General features: G+C 41.1%; 1 protein-coding gene across 8 annotated transcripts in view; it reads left to right on the top strand.

Annotated features, from left to right (window-relative positions):
* Nucleotides 1–26,690, top strand: part of RERE (arginine-glutamic acid dipeptide repeats) — a 523,083-nt gene that overhangs the window by 374,767 nt on the left and 121,626 nt on the right. For all 8 annotated transcript variants that reach the window (XM_060201410.1, XM_060201416.1, XM_060201414.1 and 5 more), the window contains one exon: nt 1,518–1,616. In XM_060201410.1, the coding sequence (XP_060057393.1) occupies nt 1,518–1,616 (99 nt within the window). The remainder of the gene's footprint in view (nt 1–1,517; nt 1,617–26,690) is intronic.

Genomic DNA, 26,690 nt, shown 5'->3' with positions numbered 1-26,690 from the left:
ACAGAAATAGAAAATATAAAAATTTGATGGTTGTGGGAGAGAGGTGGGTAGTTTGGCAAGATTCCAGAACTGATGATCAGCTCAGGCCAACTTAAAATTTTGTAAAGCAATATTAAATCACTAATAAAAAATAAAATGCAAATGGGGGAAAATCTATCTCCTCTTAATTGTGAAAATATGTAGAAGTTAAATTTGTGGGATTTGGGCGGTAGCACAGCTGGTTAATCTCAGGTGTCGCAAAGCACAAGGACCAGCGTAAGAATCCTGCTTCGAGTCCCCAGCTCCCCACCTTCAGGGGAGTCGCTTCACAAGTGGTGAAGCAGGTCTGCAGGTGTCGTCTGTCTTTCTCTCCCCCTCTCTGTCTTCCCCTCCTCTCTCCATTTCTCTCTGTCCTATCCAACAATGGCAACATCAATAACAACAATAACTGCAACAATAAAACAACAGGGCAACAAAAGGGAATAAGTAAATAAATAAATGAAATTTTTTTTAAAAAGAAGGTCATGATATTTGTTTTATTAATTTAACAAAGATTTCTGGGGTATCATCTTATGTTACAGACTGTTAGGCTCTGGAGATAAAAATTCTTATTTGGTAAGTTATTATTTTGGGGTTTTTGTCAGGGTAATAGGATGTATAAAGGAAAGGCATATTTCTAATGAGAATTTTGGAAGTTCAGTTAGTTCAAGAGAATCTTTGTGTCCGCTACTTCAGTCTGTTGTCTTCAAGTTGAATCAAGAGTGGATGGGGTCATATATGTTAAGGCAGAAGTGAATTTTTCTAGGTAGAGAACTGGCAGCTTTGTCAGATACTGCTTGGACTTGCAGAGCATATTGAGTGGAAAAAGTTCATTAGCTTTGTTAAAAGAAAAGCCTAATATTGAAAGGAATGTGTAGATAAACCATCATTAATATGTACTGAAAATTAATATACTGTTACAAAATAAGTTTATTTCAAAAGTTCTTATACTTTAGGGCTTTGAAACTTTTTAGTGAAATTGCTACAGTGAGAAAAGCCTTTAAAAAGTGTGAAAGGGAAAGAGCATAATCTAGTACAGGATAAGAGCAGAGATCATATTGGTTATATTTGAGTTTTGCCTTAGTTTACCTTAGTAAGCAACTTTACTTGACCTCTCTGTGCTTCAGTTTTTTCACTTCATAATGTTCCTCATAGTTAAGTAAGATAATTGTGTAAGGAATGTGCTTAACACTGTGCTGGAGCAAATGTTCAGTACATGTTTGTTGTTCTTAATTTGATCTTTTTAGTAGCCAAACTGTTCTCTGCCTTACCTGTCTTTCTCTCCCAGGACAGCTATAATATGGGTGGGGTGCTGATGGGGGAGATAGGTGGATGAAAACAAATTACATTGCTCACTGAAATGACTATCTATATGCCCATTTATTTGAATCTTCTATGGAGGGGGGGAGGGTCACTATAGGGCTTCCCTCTTAATGGTTTGCTTTCTTTTCTGTTATGTGGTATAAATAACTCACCGAAATTGTTGTTGCTTATTTTAGCTACATGAAAGCAGTTATGATGCTGGCAAAGCCCTGCAGCGCCTGGTAAAGAAGCCTGTACCCAAGCTGATCGAGAAGTGCTGGACTGAGGATGAAGTGGTAAGCCCAAAGAGACATTTCCTCGAGTTTGGCTCATGGAGTAGAGGCCTGCTTCTTAGTGTGGAAACTCCCTGCTATTTTGGGGCAAGGGAAATGCATTTAAAAGATTTGGTCTGGGGCCAGGTGGTGGCACACCTAGTTGAGCACACGTTACAATATGAACTGGGGTTCAAGCCCCCGGTCCCCACCTGGAGCAAGAAAGCTTTTGTGTTGAAGCAAGGCTGCAGGTATCTCTCTATCTCCCTCCATCTTGATTTCTAGCTATCTCTATCCAATAAATAACTAAAGATAATAAAAAAATTAAAGGATTTGGTCTGATGTACACAATGTGCATGGTATCTATCAATAAAGGGAAAGAGCTGTTAAGCCTTAAAATAAATTTAAGTTCTGTGGTCCAGGAGGTGGCGCAGTGGATAAAGCATTGGACTCTCAAGATTGAGGTCCTGAGTTCAATCTCTGGCAGCACATGTACCAGAGTAATATCTGGTTCTTTCTCTCTCCTCCTATCTTTCTCATGAATAAATAAGTAAAATATTAACAAAAAAATAAATAAATTTGAGTTCTGTAGACAATAAGAAAGATTTACTAAGGTTTCATGGAAAGAGAAGAAATTGATAACTTGTCAAAAAATTAATTTTGATGCCGCACCTGGTTGAGCACATATGTTACATTGTGCAAAGACCTGGGTTTGAACCCTTAATTCCCACCTATAGGGGGAAATCTTTGCAAATGGTGAAGCACTGTTGCAGTGTCTTTTTTTTTTTTTTACCTCCAAAGTAAAAAAGGGGCTCAGTGCCTGTACTATGAATCCACTGCTCCTGAAGGCCATTTTTCTCATTTTTGTTGCTCTTATTGTTGTTATTGTTATTGTTGCTGTTGGTGTTGTTGGATAGGACAGAGAAATGGAGAGAGGAGGGGGAGAGAAAGATAGACACCTGCAGACCTGCTGTACCACCTGTGAAGCAACACCCCAGTAGGTGGAGAGCCGTGGGCTTGAACCGGGGTCCTTCCGCCAGTCCTTGTGCTTGGCACCATGTGAGTTTAACCAGCTGCACTACCACCTGCCCCGCACAGGTGTCTCTTTGTCTCTTTCCCTCTCTACCACTCTCTTCCCCCTCAATTTCTGGCTGTCTCTAGTAAATAAATAAAGATAATATAAAAAAAAAACTTAAGTGGGGGTAGATAGCACAATGGTTATGCAGAGAGACTCTCATTCTTGAAGTTCCAAAGTACCAGGTTCAATCCCCCATGAGCCAGAGCTCAGTGCTCAGCAGTGCTTTTTGTTTAAAAAAACAGACAAAAATAATAATAATAATAATTTTTGGTACAAGCTAGCCTTTTATGGTTTCCCATTTTAAACCAGAAGCATGTTAAAATTAATCGGTGCTAACTGGAGAGATTGTAAAGTGGTTATGCAAAAGACTTTCATGATAGAAACTGTGAAGTCCCAGGTTCAGTTCTTTATACCACCATAATCCAGAACTGAATAATACTTTGGTAAAAAGGAAAGAAAAGAAAGAAATAGTTGAATAGGGGCCAGATGGCAGTACACCTAGTTGAATATACACATTACTATATGCAGAGATCTGTATTCGGGTCCTAAGAACTGTAGGGAGAAAGCTACACTAGCAGTAAAGCAGGGTTGCAGGTATGTGTCTCTCTATATATGCATTCCCTCTCAGATTCTCTCTGCCTCTATCCAATTAAATATATAAATAAATATGTTTGATGCATAATCTAAAGTAGAACTGTTAACTTGTTTTAATTTTGAGGGCTGGCAGGATCCCTAATTTCAGATGGGAATTAGTCAAAAGCAGAGAGCACATACTTGATTAAATACAGTAGGTCTGGGAACAAGTGGTAGCACACCTGTTTGAAAGCACACACTAGCGTGCTAAGAACCCAAGTTCAAGTCTCTACCGCATGGGTGAAGCTTCATGAGCAGTGAAACAGTATTGTAGGTACCCCTCCCTTTTTCCCTTCTTCTCTCCCCTTTCTCAATTTCTCTCTGTCCAAAATAAGCAATTTTTTTTCTTTCTGCCTCAAGGGTTATCGCTGGGGCTCAGTGCCTACACTACAAATCCACTGTTTCTGGCAGCCATTATTTTATTTCCATTTTATTGGATAGGACAGTGGCCTGGGTGATGACGTACCAAGTTAAGTGTACATATTACTAAGCACAAGTGGGTTCATAATGCTGGCACCGAGCTCCATCAATAACCCTGGAGGCAAAAAAAAAAGGTTATATATATATATTGGATAGGATGGAGAAATTGAGATGGATGGGGAGGGGAGGGGAGAATAGAAACCTGCAGACCTGCCTCACCACTTGTGAATCGATCCAACAACAACAATAATAACTACCACAACAATGAAAAACAAGGGCAACAAAAAGGGAAAATAAATAAATATAAAAAAAAACTATTTTAAAAAAAAAAGAATATGTTGTACAGCCTCCCTTTGGAGGATGGAACATTCTCTACCGTTGTTGATCCACGTTGAGGGCAAGGGGCCCACAAAGGGGTCTGTTGTGTTGTTCCTGATAGAGATGACCGGTAACAGTGGAGAGTGATATCTGAGAGTGATATTTGAGATTTAGACCCGTCATGTCTGTTTGGGACTCCCCAAACTAGGGCTCCAGCTGATGGGGTGGCCTGATAGTGACTAAAGAGTCATTGTTAAAGTATGTCAGTCTCTTGCCCTTATTCAGCTTTCTTTAAAAAATATGTATTCCCATTTGTTGCACTTGTTGTTTTATCGTTGTTGTGTTTTATTATTGTTGTTGTTGTTATTGATGTTGTCGTTATTGGATGGGACAGAGAAATGGAGAGAGGAGGGGAAGACAGAGGGGGGAGAGAAAGATAGACACCTGCAGACCTGCTTCACCGCCTGTGAAGCGACTCACTTGCAGGTAGGGAGCCAGGGGCTTGAACCAGGATGCTTTCACTGGTCCTTGTGCTTTGCTCAGCCTGAGCTTAACCTGTGCCACCTGTACCCACGCTACTGATGACTCCCTATGCAGCTCTTTTTTAAGTACAATGGGACAGGGTTGGGGAGATAACATGGTTGTAATGCAAAAGACTCTGAAGTCCCAGCTCAGTCCTCAGCACCACCCTAAGCCAGAGCTGAGCATTGTTATGATAAAAAAAGAAAAAAGAAAAGTATAGTGGGTCATAGATGTTCATTCTATCACCATGGCTCAGGAAAGATGATAGGGAGAGTTAAAACACACATTTACAAACTACAGAATCCCATTCCAGCAAAATTCTCTTGAAGTTATATCTCCATCTTGTGACTTTCAAAAGGTATTGCTATAAAAGTCTCAATGTTTGCTTATGTTTCTGCAAATACAACCTTTCTTATGATTGTTACTGTTTGGCATTTGATATTTAGATTTAGAAGGAAATTAAGATGAAGCTCGATGTGCCCAGGAGATGGAACAGTGTTACAAATTTGGGTTTTTAATCATTGTAAGATCCATAGTTTATATTTTGCAATGTGTGCTAAGAAGCAGTACTTAGAAATCTGATGTGATTTTTCTAGTCTTTCTCTTTTTGTTGTATCCAAAAGATATTTAAACCATTACTATGCATCAGGTGTTATGATGGGAGCACACATAATTTCTCCTACGAGGCTTTTGTTCTCAGATGAGTGACCATCTGTAAATCAGTATATGTTAAGTGATGCTGTATTTTCTGAGAAAAATAGAGTAGGCAAGGAGGGCAAGGAATCAGTTAGGTAGATATCATGGCTTCTGGGCTCTAAGATAAAAAGCATGCATAGCATATTCTAGAAATAGGCATGGATGTATTTGATTGGGGGAGAAAGGGGCTGGAGGGGGCTGATTAGGTGTGTCCCATGGACTTAGGATCAGCACCTTGCTGGTTTATATGAACAAGCAGAGAAGACACTATTGAGATTGTTCTGGCCAAGACTGATGAGAGGTAATATGGCAGCAGTGATGGTCAGATGAAGTGAGATCCTGGATATATGTTAGAGATAGAGCTGTGGGAGAATTTGTTCGAGGAATGACTGTGGATGAGGTTGGAAGGTCTGAGAATGTGGAAAATGCTAGGAGGCAGCAGGAAGAATGAACTGTTCTAAAAGGTTCAAAAAGGGTGTGTTTTCAGTCATCTCTTTTCTAAATACTTGTATGAGAGAGAAACAAGAGTACTTGCTGAGCTCTCTGCAGTGTTATGAATCATGACTGGGGCATTCAGTATGAAAGTCTGGCCCCATTAGACTAAGTTTTTCAGAGCTATGATATAGTTGCTATTGCTGTTTTGAAGTTAAAAAAGAATTTTTAAAATAATTTAAAGCCTTACATGGCTGGTAAAGAGACAGTATAAAGAGCTAGTAAAGTAGCTCACTTTGATAGTGCACTGCTTTTCCATGTGTGTGACCTGATTTCAAATGTGGACCCCACCACATAGAAAGAAGCTGCAGGGCTCTCTGCTTTTGTCTCCCTATATCTAAAAAGAGAGAGACATAGAGAGGAAACATCTTAAATGTTTGTTATTGCTCAGATAGTTGCTAAAGAAAAAATATAGGGCTGGGTGGTGGCAAACCTGGCTGAGTGCACGTTTCAATGCGCAAGGACCCAGGTTCAAGCCCCGGTTCCCACCTGCAGCAGGGGGGAAGCTTTGTGAACAGTGAAGCAGTGTTGCAGGTCTCCCTCTCCCTATCTCCCCATTCCTTCCAATTTCTCTCTGCCTCTATCCAATAGATAAATAAAGATAATAAATTTTAAAAAATGTTTAGCTCAGTTATCTTGAAAAATTACTGCTGTTTTTTTTTTTTGTTTGTTTGTTTTGGCCAAAGGGTTATTGCTGGAGCTTGGTGCCAGCAGCCATTTTTCTTTATTTTATTTTATTTTATTTTATTTTATTTTATTTATTGGATAGGACAGAGAGAAATTGAGAGGGGAGGGGAAGATAGAAAGGGAGAGAGAAAGACACCTGCAGACCTGCTTCATCATTTGTGAAGTGACTTCCCCCACCCCCAGATGGGGAACCGAGGGCTCAAAGCGGGATCCTTGCACTTAACCCAGTGTGCTACCACCCGACCCCACTGCTTTTGTTTTTCACTGTACATCAATTTGTATGACAAGATAAGAGATTCCTTCCTTCCTTCCTTCCTTCCTTCCTTCCTTCCTTCCTTCCTTCCTTCCTTTCTTTCTTTCTTTCTTTCTTAAAGAGATTTCATTGATAAAAATTAAAATTCTACAAGAAATATTTCTGGAAGAAAGACCTAAGAAGGGTTGATCGCACATGTCCTAGTGTGTGGGTGGGATCCAGGTTCAAGCCCCCAGTCCCCACCTGCAGGGGTAATCTATCTCCCCCTTCCCTCTCAACTTTTTTCTATTTCTATCCAGTAAAGAATGTATTTAAAAAAAAAATAGTGGTCTAGGAGGTGGCTCAGTGGCTAAGGAACTAGACTCTCAAGCATGAGGTCCTGAGTTCGATCCCCGGCAGCACATGTACCAGAGTGATGGCTGGTTCTTTCTCTTCTCCTATCTATCTCGTGAATAAATAAATAAATAAATTCTAAAAAAATAATAATTAAAAAGAACAAAGTGTAAAATCTGACCATGTACTGATACTTTGCAAGGTATTTTTCCCTGTTCTTGGCCTGATGAGAATCTTTAGGTCCCTGTCAGTACCTATGTTCGATTACAGTTGCTTCTCATTATTCTTCACCTTCAGTTCTTGATGTCTCCATTTTCTTCACCTTCATGTTACTCTTCGAATTCCTCTTACTCATGTCTCCCCACTTGTTCCTCACTAATTGATTCTCTTTCCCTTAATTTCTCCCTTGATCTTTCATTCCCTCTGGGATATTAAAACACCAGCCTAAAAGAAATCTGGCTTCTTTTTTCCCACAGTGCTTGCTTATATCACACATGAACTGTGTTCCTTCTGCTACCTTTTAGGGACTTCAAGATAAAGTAAGATAGCAAAGGGAGGGGGTTGGGCAGTGGCCACAGTGGGTTAAGTGAACATGGCGCGAAATGCAAGGACTGACACAAGTATCTCAGTTTGAGCCCCAGCTCCCCACCTCCAGTGGGTGAAGCAGGTCTGTAGGTGTCTTTTCTCCCCCCTCTGTCTTCCCATCCTCTGATTTCTCTCTCCTATCCAAGAACACCAACACCAGTAACAATAGCAATAATAATAACAACGATACGCAACCTGGGCAACAAAAGGGAAAAAATAGTCTCCAGGAGCACCAAGCCCCAGCCATAACCCTGGAGGCAAAAAAAAAAAAAAAAAAAAAAGAATTGCAGCTCCTGATTGATCTTTTGTTAACACTCAGCCCTTTGATTTTTCTTGACAGCTCATGTGCTGTCATTTCCAGATTTTTTTTTTTTTTTTTTTTGCTATCAGGGTTATCGCTGGGGCTCGATGTCTGCACTACAAATCCACTGCTTCTGGAGGTCATTTTATCCATTTGTTGTTGTTGTTGTTGTTATTATTGTTATTGTTGTTGGATAGAACAGAAATAAATCTAGAGAGGAGGAGAAGAGAAAGACAGACAACTGCAGACAGGCTACGCCACTTGTGACGCGACCCCCTGCAGGTGGGGAGCCAGGGGCTCAAACCCAGATCCTTGTGTGAGTCCTTGCACTTTGTGCCATGTGCAATTACCGCCTGTCCCGTTTCCAGATTTTTTTTTTTAAAGATGCATTTATTTACTTATTTATTAAACCAGAACATCACTTTGGTATATGTAATACTGGGAATCAAACTTGGGACTTCATGCTTGGGTCCAACACTTAATCCACTTTGCCACCTTCCTATGCAAGTATGTACTTTTTTATTTGTTTTTACCAGAGCCTTGCTCAGCTCTGGTTTATGGTGGTGCTGGGGATTGAACCTATAGCCTCAGGCATGAAAGTCTTTTTGCATAACCATTATGCTGTTTCCCCAGCGCCCTTCCTCCCCACCCCCCCCCCCCCCACCCCTTTTCTCTCCTTTATTCCAACAGGGATTGCTAGGGCTCAGGGCCTTCCTGATGAATGCACTCCTCCTGGCAGCCATTTTTTCCTTTTCTTTTTACTTGGTAAACTGAGAAGGAAGGATGAGAAAGTGAATTTTCCCCCTTGCAGGTGAGGACCTGGGGCTTGAGACTGGGTCCTTCTGCTTTGTAATATGTGCCCTCAACCAAGAACACCACCGCCCAGCCCCAGATATGATCTTTCTTAGTGTAGATGCTTTGGAGTTAAGATTCTTTAAACCTTGAACTGAAGCCGGTTTTGTGCCAGTTTCTGTCAAACTCTAGGCCAAACAGAGGAACTCTGCTTCAGGGCTGTGACTGTAAGAGACACATAGCTCAATGGCAAAGTTTTTGCTTAATAACCAGGTTGCAGCAGAGATACAGTTTTGAAGAAATTCATGAAGTGTATTATTAAATGCCAAGAACAAGGATGGAACAGAAGTAACTGGATGCTATATTTCAGACTTGTATTGATGGCTAGCCAGTTGTACTTACATTAGGGTAAAAATGTTCTTCATTTTCAGGATGCTATCCAAATTAGTAGAAATTATAAAGGAAAAGAATAGGAAAATATAGATCAAAACTTGACATGGGTGGGTGGGTAAGGGTAGAAACCCTAGATTATTAGGTTTTTAATTAAACATGATGAACACATTTAAATTTAACACAAAGGCCCCAGGCTGAACTGCACCTAATCGAAGCAGATTAACTCACCCTTCCATGCTTGGATAGTTATTAATTCTGTTTATTTATGCATGCAAAGTGAAGGTAGCATTTGCTGCTGTTGTGTTATTCTTATTGCACTGGGATTCCATTGCTGCTTGATGCTGTGCTTGTAATTAGCATTCAGCTGTTGATTATGGAAATACTGGAGATGCTAATTGAATTCTTTTTAAAATTCAAGCCCTGCATTTTCCTTGTGGAGTATGGCCTGACTTGCAAGGTTGTAAGATTGGGTGCTTCACTAAGCTTTGCATTTCACCCTTTGTTCCCCATCCACTTGACAATGCTTGGTTTTGGGAATTCTTTCCATGTTGAATCACCTTTCAGTAAAAATCCAGATGTGCTACACAAGGGAAGAGTTTTGTTTTTGTTTTTGTTTTTTTGCCTCAGACTTATTACTAGGGCTCTATGCCAGCACTACAAATTTGTTTGTTTCTGTTTCACCTTGAGTAACAGTAAAATTTTTATTTATTTTTATTTCATTGCCACCAGGGTTATTGTTGGGGATAGGTTTCCTGCACAATGGGTCTGCTGCTCTAGGTAGTCTTTTTTTTTTTTTTTTTTTTTTTTTTTTTTTGAGAGGGAATAGGGAGATAGTGAAGAGAAAGACACCTGCAGCACAACTTCAACATTCTTGAAGCTTTCCCTCTCATGGTGGGGACCAAGTGCTTGAACTCTGTCTCTTGCACACTGTGATATACATACTCTACCAGATACAACACTATCTAATCCCGGGAAATTGTAAATTTGATCTTGTAATAGGTTTCTCTTTAAAAAATTATACCAAATGTTTGTATAAAGTTTTACAGAGTTATTGAGCTTCTTAAATAATTACTAAAAATATTTATGATAAGGGAGTCGGGCAGGAGCACAGTGGGCAAGGACTGGCTTAAGGATCCCAGTTCAAGCCCCCAGCTCCCTAGCTGCAGGGGAATCGTTTCACAAGCAGTGAAGCAGGTCTGCAGGTGTCTGTCTTTCTCTCCCCCTCTCTGTCTTCCCCTCCTTTCTCTATTTCTCTCTGTCCTTTTCAACAGCAATGACATCAATAATAACTACAACAATAGAACAACAAGGGCAGCAAAAGGGAATAAATTAATAAATATTTTAAAAAATAAATTAAAAAATTTTAATTTATATCAGGAATCTGTAGTTCATCTAATATGAATATGCTGATTTTTTTCTTAGTAATTTTATCCTAATCAATGAATAAAGATAAAAAATAAAAATAAGATATGTAATGTTATTTTTTAAAAAAGATTCTCTTTTAGTCCAGGAGGTGGCGCAGTGGATAAAATGTTGGACTCTCAAACATGAGGTCCAGAGTTCAATCCCTGGCAGCACACATACCAGGGTGATATCTGGTTCTTTCTCCCTATATATCAGCCTGTCATTCTTCATGTATAAATAAATAAAATCTTAAAGAAAGATTCTCTTATATAGTAAGGTATAAAAAGAAATATAATTTAAAATTCTTTATAGAATGAGATATGTTGAGACTCAGAAAGGGAGGGATATTTCAAAACTTATCTCAGTATTTCCTATCAGTAGAAATTGCCTTGAGGTTAAATCTACAAATTCACCCATGACCTTGCTTTTCACATTTGTTGCTTCTACTGTTTTTTGTTTTGTTTTGTTTTGTTTTGCCTTCAGGGTTATCACTGGGGCTCGATGTCTGCACTACAAATCCACTGCTCCTAGAGTCCATTTTTCCCATTTTGTTGCCCTTGTTATTGCCCTTGTTGTTATTGTTGCCATTGCTGGTGTTGTTATTGGACAGGACGGAGAGATGGAGAGAGATGGGGAAGACAGAGGGGGAGAGAAAGATAGACACTTACAGACCTGCTTCACCTCTTCTGAAGCGACTCTCCTGCTGGTGGGGATCCGGGGGCTTGAACTGGGATCCTTATGCTTGTCCGTGCGCTTCTACTGCTTTTATAGTATACTCAAATAAGCCTATATGCCTGGTTCTTTTTGTTTGTTTGTTGTTTCTTTTCCAATATGGTCATTTTTTCTCTCATTTATTAAAAATTTAACTTGGGGGCTGGGTAGTGGCGCACCTGGTTGAGCACACATATTATAATGCTCAAGGACCCAGGTTTGAGTCCCCAGTCCCCACCTGCAGGGGGAAAGCTTCAGGGGTGGTGAAGCAAGGCTATAGGTGTCTCTCTTCTTCTCTATCCCCTACTTTTGTCTTGATTTCTGTCTCTATACAATAGTGATTAAATTTTTTTTTAAATATCTCTACTTAGTGTATCAAAACAGCCAGAAATCAAGAGGGTAAGGGAGAGAAAGAGAGACACCTGTAGCACTGCTTCACCACTCAAAAGCTTTCCCTCTGCAGGGCCTCAAACCTGGGGTCTTGTGCATTATAACATGTACACTCAACCAGGTATGCCATCACCCTGCCCCCTCTCTCATTTTCTTTCTATTTTTAAGATTGTATGTATTCATGAAGAAGATAGGAGGAAAGAGAGAAAGAACCAGACATCACCCTGGTACATGTGCTGCTAGGGCTTGAACTCAGGATATCATGCTTGAGAGCCCAATGCTTTATCCACTGCACCACCTTCCAGATCACATCTCTTCTTTCTTTTTTTTTTTTTAACTTTTTTAAAATTAATTAATTAATTAATTTATTCCTTTTGTTGCCCTTGTTGTTTTTTGTTGTTGTAGTTATTATTGATGTCATCGTTGTTGGATAGGACAGAGAGAAATGGAGAGAAGAGGGGAAGACAGAGAGGGGGAGAGAAAGACAGACACCTGCAGACCTGCTTCACCACCTGTGAAGTGACTCCCCTGCAGGTGGGGAGCTGGGGGCTCGAACCGGGATCCTTCCGCTGGTCCTTGTGCTTAACGCCACCTGCGCTTAACCCGCTGCGCTACCGCCCGACTCCCCACATCTCTTATTTCTTTAATCAATATGTTATTAAAAATTTTAACCCGGGGGCCAGGTGGGTGGCGCACATAGTATGAAGGACAAGAACCTGCTCAAGGATCCGGGTTCCAGCTCCTGGCTCCAGGGGCGTCGTTTCACATGTGGTGAAGCAAGCCTGCAGGTTTCTCTCTGTTTCCTACTCCCCTCTCAATTTCTCTCTTTCCTATCAAAAGGAAAAAAAAAAAAAGGCCTTCAGGAACAGTGGATTCACAGTGCCAACACCAAGCTCCAGTGATAGCCCTGGAGGCAAAAAATTTTTTAAAGATTAACCCTTCTGGGGAAAAAAAAAACCTAGCGCACGTGTGTGTGTGTGTGTGTGTGTGTGTGTGTGTGTGTGTGTGTGTGTGTGTGTGTGTGTGTGTGTTAAAGGAAATGTTAAATGGTCCTGTCCTTTGAGGGCATGTATATATGTATTTGTGTGTCTTTGTGTGTGTACACACTCACAGTGCAAAACAGAACAGAGATTCGGTAAGAAACCCCACAGTGAATACAAGCATATACTAAATTATTCCTTGCTGCTTGGAATAATCTTTTAAAATCAAAGAGTAATTTTTATGGGACATTTTTCATTTTGCTTGAAGTGGTAGAAGAGAGTTAAGGAGTCCTGCATTTCAAAAATTAGTAAGTACTAGAGCAGTGGGTTACTGAAGCAGTATTTTCCATCTCATTTTCAAGGGCATGTAAAAAATGGAGATAGCTTACACTTTCAGTCACTCTCTATCATTCTATCATCTTTCTCTGTTCTTTTAAAAAATGAGAACAAGACACAAGAGGACTTGAGAGATTGCATTTGTTCTCCCGTGGATAAAGTGTTTATTTTATAAATGAAGAGGATAGAACACCCTTTCCTTCTGCAGTTTCTTAGCAACACAAGTGGAGTCACTTTTAATGTATATGCATGAAATGCTCAATGTATGGTGACAATGGAACTTTCATCTTCACAGGTGAAACATTGTATTAACCTATCAACTGATATGCAGGATTGGGGGAAGGAAACAAAATTAACAAAATAAAAACCCAACAATGAGAGAAAATAGCTCATTTAGAACTGTCTCTTCTCAGCATGGTTGTATCTTAAATCTAATTTTTTTTTTAATTTTAGATTTATTTTTGTGAGTAACACACAAAGAGAGAGACCAATGTACTGCTCAGCTTTGGTTTATGGTGCTACTGATCCTTGTATAGTCTCTGTAGCTCCCTGATAGCTACCTTCAGTAGAATGCCAGCCTCTCTTTCCCTCCCTCCCTCCCTTCCTTCCTTCCTTCCTTCCTTCCTTCCTTCCTTCCTTCTCTCCTTCTTTCCTTCCTTCCTCCACCTCCTCTTTCTTTTTCTGTCTCCCTTTCCTTTTTTTCCCCTCTGGGGCCTTAGCACCTATAGTATTCTATCACTCCTGGCAGACTTTTTTTTTTTTAAGATAGAAACAGAGAGGTAAAGAGACAGAGAAAAGGAGAGACACTATAGCACTATCCCACTACTTGTAAAGCTTCCCCTTTGCATGGGGAAAAGCCTGAGTCTGCACTTTTGATAAAATGTACACTATATTGTGTCACTTGGCAGCGGCGGGACACAGACAAAGGAGGTTTGGAGCAGAAAGGGAACTCAATCCTTTATTTGCGCTGGTACCTCAAAGTTGGGTGAGAGAGAAGCAGCTTGGGCCATGTGGAGGTAGCAAAAATGGCCGCCTCACAAAGGCGGGCAAGAGAGTGAGGTGTGGAAGAAGGGCTTTTATGTGAATAGCTCTCGTGAGAATGAGAATGGGGAGGAGTAACCATAGCACTCCAGGGTAGGATAATAACTCTCCCAGGAATGGGAAGGGGGAGGAGTAACCAAAGCACTCCAACTATGTGGGGAATTGACAATGCCCTGAAGGGACAACATGGTGGAACAGGTGCTCCAAGAATGTCCCAACTCTCCTGGGAACTAGCAATAGCCTGAGGGGGCAACATGGCGGTTGTGACTGCATCTGCACAATTTCCCAGCATCTCCCCCTTCCCTTTTATCTAATGGCCACAGTATAGGAAATTTAGAGTGGAGCAGGCTTAAATGTTTTTAAGGGATTCCATGCTCAGGTGGGAAGATGTAGGATGTTTTTGTGGGGGAGGGAAGACTTACATGGCCGCCAACCTTGTGAGATTCATGTGTCCCCCCTGTGCTCAACCCCTCTGTAGAGAGAGAGAGACATACCTGGAGGGACTCATCTCATAGGTTAAGCTCTGCCAGGCTCCACCATCTCCTCATAATTTTTCTACATCTTTCCCTATGTTTCTATCTAGTCACTGCATTAGGATGAGTCAATGTCTGTAAAAGACTCCATCTATGACAGAGGAATAGTGGTGTAGGGGTGAGCAGAAACCTTTTGGGCATAAACCTGAATGCTATAACAAAACAGGAAGGGACAAGTAGGGGAGCAGTAAGAGCCAGTGTGATGTCAAGGGAAGACTTGGTGCGCAAAGGAACGTTCCCTGTCTGGGGGGCGTGGGGGGCAAGGCTTCGTAATGAGGGGGCGTTTCCTGTCTCAAAGGGCAGGACCTGTAGGCGGGAGGACATGGCCCGTCAAGCAGAGGGGCTATTTGGCATTGTATAGTCCTCAAGGCAACAGTCTGCAAAGTCTATGAACTACTCAGGGTCAGTCTTTGAAAAGTCAGCAGCGTGAAGGGAAGGAAGCTGCTGTAAAAACTGTGTAAAGTGTCCAAGCTATCAACTGCCTCCCTCCTCCCCCAGTGTATTTTTATTTATTTATTCATTAATGAGAAAAACAGGAGGAGAGAAAGAAACAGACATCACTCTGATATATGTACTGTCAGGGATTGAACTCAAGACCTCATGCCTGAGAGTCCAGTGCTTCATCTACTGTGCCACCTCCCAGACCATCCAATGTATCATCATTATTATTATTATTTTAAATATTTATTTATTTATTCCCTTCTGTTGCCCTTGTTGTTTTATTGTTGTAGTTATTCTTGTTGTTGTCATTGTTGGATAGGACAGAGAGAAATGGAGAGAGGAGGGGAAGACAGAGAGGAGGAGAGAAAGATAAAAACCTGCAGACCTGCTTCACCGCTTGTGAAGGGACTCCTCTGCAGGTGGGGAGCCGGGGGCTCAAACTGGGACCTTAAACCAGTCCGTGCGCTTCACACCACATTCGCTTAACACGCTGCACTACAGCCCGACTCCATTATTATTATTATTATTACCAGAGCACTGCTTAGCTCTGGTAGGTGCAAGGGATTGAACCTGGGACTTCAGGCATGAGAGTCTCTTTGCATAGCCATTATGCTATAATATCCCCACCCTCCAATGTATTTTTAAAAAATTTTTATTATCTTTATTTATTTATTGGATAAAGACAGCCAGAAATCAAGAAGTGAGAGGGGATAGAGAAGGAGAGAAACAGACAGACACCTGCAACACAGCTTCACACTTGCAAAGCATCCCCCTGCAGGTGGTGACAGGGGGCTTGTTCATTATAACGTGTGCGTTCAACCAGGTCCGCCACCGCCCAGCCCCTCCAGTGTATTTTTTTATACCCTCTTTATTCTCCTTCTAACACCTTGCAGGTAGTACCACACCCAGTAGAGGAAACAGTTTATCATACATGAAGACACAGGTTCAGTCCCCATTCTACCCCATTTCTACCTACAGGGGAGAAGCTTCACCAACAATGGAGAGGGGCTACAGTGTCTTTCTCCCACTCTTCATCCTTCCTTTCTCTCCTCTCTACTTCTCTCTTTGTCTCTAAGAGAAAATAGATAACATAGTATCTGGCTATCTGAGTGGTGGAGTTACTCTTCATGTATCTCAAGGAGTAAACTTGCTGACAAAATAAATAAATATAAGGACATTTTTCCAATGCCCAGGGAGGTAGTTCAGCAGTATATTGCAGGATTTACATATATGAAACCCCAAGTTGGATCTGTTGCATCACATATGTCAAGAGTTGTATTCTGGTGTGGTTGTATCTTTTTCACTCGACCTCATAAATAAAAAAATAAAATGTACATTCTTTTCAAAGATATTTTTCCAAAGTACGTTTATATGAGTGAATTCCAATGTCATTTCTTCATATAATACATGTAAATGAGATGTTAGAAAGCAGAATATGTTTGGTCCTCATAAAGGAAAACCATTGTCTCTGAAATTGACCTCACCAATTTAGCCTGTAGGTCAACGTCTGTCTTTCTGGCTCTGTGCTCCTTACATTCTGGTATTTATACTTGGCAGGTGATAAACTTGCACTGTTCAGCTCTGGCTTATAGTGGTGCAGGAAACTGAACCTGGGATTTTGGAACCTCAGGCATGAGGGTCTCTTTGTATAGCCATTATGCTACCTACCCCTGTCCCCCATTTGCCAGTATTCAGTCATATGTGACCAGAAAGAAAGGATGACCTGTTCATATTGTAAATCATGTTTCTTACTTGATTCCTGTTTTAACTGGTTGAAATTCATTTTTTCATTCAACAAATATTTTTAGAGCACAAATACTCTGCCAGATACCATTTTATGCTTTGTAGTCAGAATAGATATCCCTGTCTTCATGGAGCTGATATTAAGCTGGGGAAGATAGATTAAAGTAATATCACTGAATGACTGGGTGGCATAGTGTCTAGAGAACTGAACTAACAAGCATGAGGTCCTGAACATGCCATGGTCATGCAATAGTGTTTTCTCCTCCCCTCTTTCTCTCTTTAATAAGTAAATATAGTTTTAAAATAAGATCACTGAGTTACTTTGGGGCCATATGGACAAACCAAAGGAAAATGGAAAAGGATGGAAATAAATGAGATCAGAGGATGATAGGGATCTAGTTTAATTTTCTTCTTCTTTCTCTTTCGTCTTCCTTTTTTTCCCCTGCTAGCTGGTGGCCAAGAGGATCTAGTTTCTAAATGGTTTAGATCAGTGTTGTTTACACCAAATTTGTACCTCAGAATTATGTTACTACTATAGAATACATCCTCATAAATAAATGAACACTGACTGAGCTCTTAATATCTTCCATAATATCTTCCATAATGGTTTCAGTTACATAGATTCTGAGTCATTCCTGACTGTTCCTGACTCCCGCTATTGCTCTTTTGTGTCAAGATTAGAGCATTTTGGTTTTATAGCAAGTTTAGATAACATTTACTGCAGATGCTTACTATGAATTCAACATTTGCTAGAAGAGTTGCTTTTCCTGAGCTGACATGAAAAAAAACAAGGGTACCTGCTATGTCTCTGATTTGAGGTAGTACACGTCATTACAAATGTCATAACCGAGTTCATTTCAGGAAGTGAAAACTGGGCAATTTAGAATTATAGATATCATACTCTGAAATTATATCAGCTAGTGTAAAAAGAAAAAAATTTTCTGAAACCATTCTCATTTGGAGCAAGAATTCTGCTTTTGATACTTGGTTCTTAGAAGATATCCCTTCACATTGCTGTTTGACACAATAGACCAGTTTTCCATTTCTGTTGGTTTGGGCCCAGTGCATGGTTCTCACTGTTTAATGTAATACTCAGTGGAAGACTAGGCCATAGTTTTGTTTTTCTTTTTGTTTGCTTTATTGTCATGGCTTCACCACTCAGAACTGTTCAGATATATGAAAGTTAAGATAAGATAGATAAGATAGATAGATAGATAGATAGATGCCATAGTACTGAAACATCCCTCAATGAGGTGAGGTAGAAGTTGGACTTGAACCTTGGTCATATGCATGACAGACCAAATGCCTTCCCAAGTGAGCTATCTTGTTAACCATAGGCCATGTTGTAATGCTGCCTAGCAGAGATTTGTTATTTCTCTTTCTCAATTCTTTTATTTTCATGAGGCTTCATTTTCATGTGTTGCTTTAAAAGTACATGTATTTATTTATTTACTTATTTGATAGAGACAGAGAGAAAGCAAGAAGGAAGGGGGGGAAGAGAGGAAGAGAGAAAAAGAGACCTGCAGGCAGGAAGCCTTATGAGCATTGAAGCAAGGCTGCAAGTATCTTTTCTCCCTCTCCCCCCTCCCTTCTTGCTTTCTCTATCTCTATCAAGTAAATAAGTAAATACATATTTTTTTCTTTAAAGCAGCTCATGAAAATGAAGCCTTATGATGGGGGCTTGAACCTGGGTCCTTGTGCATTGTAACGTGTGTTTAACCGTACCACTCACTGCCTGGCCCCCTTTCATACATGAATTGCTTTACTGAATGCAGCCCCATCAGTGCTTGAGGTCAGAGAATACAACTTTATTCTCTTGTTCCCAGAAGCTAGCCCAAAGCTTGGAACAGGGTTTAAAATCTATTTTGTTTAACAAAGTTGAATAGCAAGAAACCCTATGAGAATTTTCTGCTTCTAAGTCTTCAAGTCCCTTCGGTTGAGTTGGCCCATTTGGGTGAGTTCCTACAGTGCTGCAATGAAGGAAAACTACCAGTGCAGTCAAGTGAATGTTAACCTGAGAGAAGGCCTGTGCTTTTTGATACTGTGATGTATTAGAAAAAAAATACTTGGGAGTCGGGCTGTAGCGCAGCGGGTTAAGCGCAGGTGGCGCAAAGCACAAGGACCGGCATAAGGATCCCATTTCGAACCCCGGCTCCCCACCTACAGGGGAGTTGCTTCACAGGCCATTAAAACAGGTCTGCAGGTGTCTGTCTCTCTCCTCCTCTCTGTCTTCCCCTCCTCTCTCCATTTCTCTCTGTCCTATCCAACAACGACAACAACAATAATAACTACAACAATAAAAAAAAAAAATACTTGTTTGGCTTTGCCCTGCTGCTCAACCCTTCTCCCTTCCCTCACTAGGATTATTGCTGGGGCTCAATACCTACATGACTCCTTTTTATTATTTTTTTTCCCTTTTCCCTTTTTCTTTGCAAGAGGGTGTGAGATGATAGACACCTTCATCACTGCCCCACCATTTTTGAAGCTTCCCCTTGTAGATGGGAATGAGGAGGTAGGTAGGACTTGAACCCAGGTCCTCATGAATAGTAATGTTTGTGCTCAATTGCTTTTCCCTTTTGTTACCCTTGTTGTTTATTGTTGTTATTGTTATTATTATTGTTATTGCTGTCATAGGACAGAGAGAAATCAAAAGAGGATGGGAAGACAGAGGGGGAGAGAAAAACACCTGCAGACCTGCTTTATTGCTCATGAAGCCACCCCCCTGCAGGTGGGGAGCCTGGGGCTCGAACCGGGATCCTTACACAGGTCCTTGCACTTGCACAATGTGCACTTAACCTGCTATGCTACCGCCCAGCCCCCTGCCAGTTCTTTTTTATATATAATTTTTTAAAGATTTTTTTAAATATTTATTTATTCCCTTTTGTTACACTTGTTGTTTTATTGTTATAGTTATTATTGTTGTTGTTGTTGTTGGATAGGAAAGAGAGAAATGGAGACAGGACGGAAAGACAGAGGGATAGAGAAAGATAGACACCTACAGACCTGCTTCACCACCTGTGAAGCAACTCCCCTGCAGGTGGAGAGCCAGGGGCTCAAATCAGGATCCTTATGCCAGTCCTTGCGCTTTGTGCCACCTGTGCTTTAACCCGCTGCGCTACCGCCCGACTCCCCAGTTCTGTTCTTAATAGCTCTGAATCTTCTCTGGGAACAGCGTTATTGAAGTCTGTAGCTTTTCCACATACAATTACTTAAATAGATTGATTTCCAAACAGGCACATTCAATCTAAATATTAGTCATTTTCTTTTCCTATTTGACCTCTAATTGATTAGAGTAATAAAGCCAAGCAGACTTGCTTATCTTTTTCTGAAAGGGAAGTTGTACAAAATAAATCTAACAAAATCTTGAGGAACCAGTTTTTCTAGATCCAAAACCTATCTAACATTAATCTAAAAAAAATTAAATGGTTTTGCTTGTAGTCCTTTATTTCCTAAAAGAACACTAGGAACTCTTGATTTAATTAGGCAAAGCCTTTCCAAACTCTCAGAGAGTGAACTCTGGATACTTGGGATCTTCCTTCTCAGTCAGTCTATTGGTTTGAAATTAACTCTTTAGCAATAGTAAAACTTGGAAAATTATTGTTGGATAATCTTTGAGACTGCCCAGCTTCTTTGTCAGCTTTTCAAATTTCTAAGACTAACCTGACCTTGGTAGCTTATCGTCCTCATTAGAGCTCTCTGACTTTTTAATAAACTCACATTATCATTTTTTCTCTCTCTTTTTGAATTTTTATTTATTATCTTTATTTATTGGATAGAGACATCCAGAAATCGAGAGGGAAAGGGGAGATAGGGAGGGAAAGAGGCAGAGGCACCTGCAATACTGTTTCACCACTTGGCAAAGCTTTCCCTCTGTAGGTGGGAGCCAGGAGTCCTTACACATTGTAACACGTGTGTTCAACCAGGTGTACCACCACCCAGTCCTGTTTTTTCTTTCTCATCTCTTACCCTGTCAGACATTCCAAGGATTATCTTGCTTGTAGGCCACACTTAAAAAAGAAAGATGGTGGGGAAGATAGCATAACAGTTATGCAAAGACTCTCATGCCTGAGGCTCCAAAATCCCAGGTTCAGTCTCACATACCACCATAAGCCAGAGCTGAGCAGTGGGCTCCAAAGTCCCAGGTTCAATCCCCCACACCACCATAAGCCAGAGCTGAATAGTGCTCTGGTGTTTCTCTCTGTCTGCATCTCTCTCAAAAATAAAATAAATAAAATTTTTTTTTTTAATTTAAGAAAAGAAAAATAATAAAATTAAAAGAAAGGAGGGAAAGAGAGAAAAGGAAATGAAAAGGAGAGGGGAGAGAGGAGATTACAAGGTTTATTCATTTATTTTCGTATGAGAAAAACCATAGCACTACTCAGCTTTAGCATATGGTGGTGCTGGGGATCGAACTAGGGACCCCTGGGGCCTCAGGCCTAAGAGTATGGTGTATTGTTTTTTTTTGTTACTGTTGTACTACCTCTCTAGCCCTAGGCTACACAGAGATGGACCATTCACTTATATATTTAGAGGTGTCTGAAAGCATCAAACTACATTACTTACTACTACTGTGAAGCAACATCTAGTGCTAGAAAATTGCACTGTTGTAAGGATATATATCTGAGGGAGATATTCTCTATCAGACGACATGACCCCCCACAAACCCAAAAAACATTATTGTCTGTTTGTAGATAAGGAACTTTAGATTTTCCTTAAAAACTACTACACAGAGGTACAATCCCCAGCACCACCATAAACCAAAGCTGAGAAGTGTTCTAATCTGTCTTTCTCTCTCTTATTAAAATAAAATAAATAATGGTCTGGGAGGTGGCACAGTGAATAAATTATTGGACTCCAAAGCATAAGGTCCTGAGTTCGATCCCTGGTGGCACATGTACCAGAGGGGTGTTTGGTTCTCTCTCTCACCTTTTCACTAATAAATAAAATATTTTTTAAAAATTAAAAATAAAATAAATAAGACATATAATTTAATTACTATGCATACAGAGGAGATATGCATACATATTGCTGAATTAATTTATTTTAACCAGAGGACTGTTCAGTTCTGGCTAATGGTGGTGCTCCAGATTGAATGTGGGACCTGAAAGCCTCAAGCATGAAAGACTTGCAAGGGCCTGACGACAGCACACACTTAAGTGCAAGGACCTGGGTTCAAGCCCCCAGACCCCACCTGCACCACAAACAGTGAAGCAGATTGCAAGTGTCTCTCTTTTTCTCTCCCTCCCTATCACTACCTCTCCTTAAAATTTCTCTTTGCTGGTACCCACCTGCAAGGGGAAGCTTCATGAGTGGTGAAGCAGTGCTACAGGTATCTCTCTCTTTCTTTATATATCTCTATCTCCCCCTCCTTTCTCAAATTCTCTCTGTCTTGATCCAATAATAAATTAAAAATAAAAAAGAAATTTATTTTCCTATCAAATAATTTTTAAGTGGTGTTTATGAAAAGTGGATTCAACAAGTAGGCACCAAGCCCCAGCAATAACCCTGCTGGCAACAACAGATTTTTGCATATCTACAGTGCTATTTTCCCAGCTCTCATGTAATCAAATTTAATTTCTTTGCATGTCTCTACCTACTCTGTGTAGAGCTGTACTGGATGTTTGTGAAATCCTGCAAACTACAATTTGCTGTTATACTTTTTTTTTTTAGAAACAATATTCAAAAGCAATGTTGATCTCCTGATCCAAAAAGAAAGGGAATTTATCCCCGACTTTAGACAAATAAATTGCATTTGTTCTTCAAGTGCTAAGATCTCTGTAGGGATCACAACTAACCTTGATAATTGCCTGGCAGTATGGCATCCTTGACTGATTTTGGCAGTGGATGTAAATGAACACTTAAATTGGACATTGTCACCACAGGCAACCTAGTGAGGAGATGGCAATCACACAATTGAAAACCTTTTTTGAGTGCCTCTTCTTTTCCTGACAGTGAGCTAGAGTCCACAGGGGTCACCCTGATGAACCAGCTGCTTATCTGGAAGGGCTCTGAGGAGGAGGTGTTACTTGAAAGGAACCCTGAAGGATAAGTAGGATTTCACCAGACAGAGTTGATAGAGGTTAAGGATATAAAAGATGTAAAAGGATATAAAAGATGTGGGTTGGTGGTTTAAATTGCTTGGTTTGACTGCAGCCTTAGGTAGAGGAGTGTGTAAGATAGCTTATTTAGCTCCCACTCTTACCTGAGTTTAGGTTTCATTCATGAGAAATAAGGGATAATTGCATATTTTAATGTGGGGAATATTAGAACTGGGGCTGTTATTGGAAATTATGTCTAGTAGTAACATGGGACAAATTGAAATGGGCAGAAAAGAGAATCAATTAGTGGCTCTGAAACTTAGCTGCTTGGTAGAGTCTCCTGGTGGGGGGTGGGGACTTAAAAATGTCCCTCTACCCAGTCCGTAGTCCATAACATTCAGATTAGAATCTCTAGCATGGAGTCTGGGCATCCATGTTGTTGTGTGTTCTTAAGATTTTTTTTTAATTTTATTTTATTATTATTTTTTTTAACATCAGAGCACTACTCACCTCTGGCTTACATTGCTGTGGGGGATTGAACCTGAGACCTTGGAGCCTCAGGCAGGAAAGTCTCTTTGCATAACCACTATGCTATCTCCCCCACCCTGTTCTTAAATTTATAACAATGATTCTAAACTATGGTTACTGAGTGAAATAATATGAAGAACTTTATTTTTATTTATTTGTGATGAATAGTGGTTTCCATGATTGTAAGATTACAGGGTATAGGGGGCCGGGCAGTAACGCAGCGGGTTAAGTGCAACACATATGGTTCAAGCCCCACCTGCAGGGGGGTCACTTTGCAAGCAGTGAAGCAGGTCTGCGGGTGTCTATCTTTCTCTCCCTGTCTGTCTTCCCCTCCTCTCTCGATTTCTCTCTGTCCTATCCAACAACAATGACATCAATAACAACAATATAATAACCTCAACAACGATAAAATAACAAGGGCAAAAAAAAAAAAAAGGGAAAAATGGCCTCCAGGAGCAGTGGACTCTTAGTGCAGGCACACAGCCCCAGCAATAACCCTGGAGGCAAAAAAGAAAAAGAAAACAGGGTATAGTTATACACTATTCTTCACAAGAGAAACTTTAAAGCATGTACCAGAGGAGCTAGGTGGTGGCACACCTGGTTGAATGCACATGTTACAATGCACAAGGACCTGGGTTCAAGCCCTCCGTCCCCACCTGTAGGGGGGAAGCTTCATAAGTGGTGAAGCAGTGTGCTGTAGGTGTCTCTCTTTCCCCCTACCTCAACTTTGCCTCTCAGTTTCTCTCTATTCTGTCAAATACAAGAAAACATATTTAATATTTTAATATAATTTTAATAATAAAGCACACACCAGAATTATTCACCAGGAAAAGGACCAGGGTATTGGCTTGAATGTAGAACAGAGAAGAGCAGAGATAGAAGAGACACAGAGGGAGGGAGTTGGGCCATAGTGCAGCAGGTTAAGTGCACATGGTGCCAAGCGCAAGGACCAGCGTAAGGATCCCAATTCAAGCCCCAGGCTTTACACCTGCAGGGAAGTCGCTTCACAGGTGGTGAAGCAGATCTGCAGGTGTCTATCTTTCTCTCCCCCTCTCTGTCTTCCTCTCCTCTCTCCATTTCTCTGTCCTATCTAAAAAAAAAATAAAAAAGAAGAAGAAGAGACATAGAAACAAGAGAAGGAACTAAAACTGAAAACCGATGGGATAATAACCCTTTATCGTGCCCCTGAACACCTGAAATTGACTAATTCACTGACAAATTTACAGATGGAACTGGGTCACAGATAGGAGAGAGAACCTTGGCCACAGAGACCACATTTGTGGGCTCTTGCTTTCTAATGCCAACTTGCTGGCCCTAGATGCCTGCTCTACACTTCTCTAGATAAATTGTTAGAGGGTAGGAAGTAAGGAAAAAGTGGAGAAATATCACCCATATTTTGTGTTTTCATTAAAGGAAGAAAGTGTTGGTGCTATAAATAAATACTTAAAACCAGAAGTACTTGCTTTTGTAGAGAATAGGAGATGGGGGCTGGGCGGTAGCTCAGTGGGTTAAAAGCACATGGTGTTGGGAGTCGAGCACAGCGGGTCAAGCGCACGTAGCGCAAAGCGCAAGGACTGGCTAAGGATCCCAGTTTGAGCCCCTGGCTCCCCACCTGGAGGGCAGTCACTTCACAGGCGGTGAAGCAGGTCTACAGGTGTCTATCTTTTCTCCCCCCTGTCTTCCCTTCCTCTCTTGATTTCTTTCTGTCCTATCCAAAAACAACAATAATATTAAACATGGGCAACAGAAGGGCCAGGTGGTGGCGCACCTGGTTGAGCACATGTTACAATGTGCAAGGACCTGGGTTCAATCCTCCAGGCCCCATCTGCAGGGGGGAAGCTTCACAAGTGGTGAAGCAGTGATGCTGGTTTCTCTCTGTCTTTCTCCCTATTTCCCCCTTCCTCTCAATTTCAGGCTGTCTCTAGCCAATAAACAAATATCAAAAAAGGGGGGGCAACAAAAGGGGGAAAAAATGGCTTTCAGGAGCAGTGGATTCATAGTGTAAGTACCAAGCTCCAGCAATAACCCTGGAGGCAAAAAAAGGGGGGGAGAGAATAGGAGATACAGGGGGCCAGCCAGTGGTATACCCAGTTAAGCACACACAGCACAAAGCACAAGGACCTGCACCAGGACCCTAGCTCCCCACCTGCATGGGGGCAACATTTCACAAGTGGTGAAACAGCTCTGCAAGTGTCCCTCTCTTTCTCCCCCTCCTCTCTCAGTTTTTCTCTCCTATCCAATAAAATGGACAAAATGGCTCCCAGGAGCAGTAGATTTGTAGTGCTGGCACTGGGCCTGGAGGCAAAACAAAAAAAAAAAAAGAGAGAGAGAGAATAGGATATGCTGATTTATGCTGAATTTGAAATGACTATAGAAGTTACTTGCAGGTTAGAAATGAAGCTAGCAGTTATAAATGAAGATCTAGGGCTAGAGGGGCCAGGCAGTGACACACATAGTTAAGTGCATACATTACAGTGTGCAAGCACCTGGATTCAAGCCCCTGGTCCCCACCTGCAGGAGAAAGCTTCACAAATGGTGAAGCAGTGCTGCAGATGTCTCTCTGTCTCTCTCCCCCTCCTCTCTCAGTTTTCCTCAGTCTCTCTCCAATAATAAATAAAAATAAAAATAAAAAAGATCAGGGGCTGAGTGAACGGTAGCATACAAGGATCCCAGTTGGAGCCCCCAGCTCCCCACCTGCAGGGGTGCCGCTTCTGTCTTTCTCTCCCCTTCTCTATCTTCCCCTTCTCTGTTGATTTTTCTCTAACCTATCTAACAGCAACAACAGCAATAACAGCAACAGCAACAACAACAACAACAAAATGGAGAAGATGGCCTCTAGGAGCAGAGGATTTGTAGTGAAGACACCGAGCCCCAGCAATAACCCTGGAGGCAAAAAAATAATGTCGTAGTTAGTTCACTTAGTGCACTGCTTTACCATATGCCTGGGCCAGGTTCATTCTGTCCCCCACTGTATTTAAGGAAGCTTCAGTGCTATAAGATATCTCTCTCTGCCTTTGTAAAAAGATGGGGTGAGGGATGAAGGGCTGGAGAGATAGCATAATGGTTATGCAAAAAGGCTTTCCTGCCTGAGGCACCAGAGTCTCAGGTTCAGTCCCCAGCACCACCATAGGCCCTGATTGAAAAAAATAAGTCTTCTGTCTGGGAGGTGCCACGGTGGATCTAGGGTTGGACTCTCATGTATGAGTCTAGAGTTTAATCGCTTGCATCACATGTTCCAGAGTGATGCTCTGGTTCTGTCTTTCTCTCCATCTAAAGAGGGAACATTTTCTCACTTATAGAGAAGATTCACAGTTGTGAAACTACATGAAGAAGTTAATTGGCTTGCTCAGGGTCTCTGAAGTAGTAACTTGCAGAATCAAGATCTGATAACCTTTCTAAGGTTATAAGAACAGGGGGTGGGGATTGGCTGATGACACAGTATAGTGGTTA

This window comes from Erinaceus europaeus, chromosome 11, assembly GCF_950295315.1.
Source record: "Erinaceus europaeus chromosome 11, mEriEur2.1, whole genome shotgun sequence".
NCBI classification, from domain to species: domain Eukaryota; kingdom Metazoa; phylum Chordata; class Mammalia; order Eulipotyphla; family Erinaceidae; genus Erinaceus; species Erinaceus europaeus.
The sequence above is the reverse complement of the archived record's forward strand: the minus strand, read 5'-3'. Positions and strand labels throughout refer to the sequence as shown.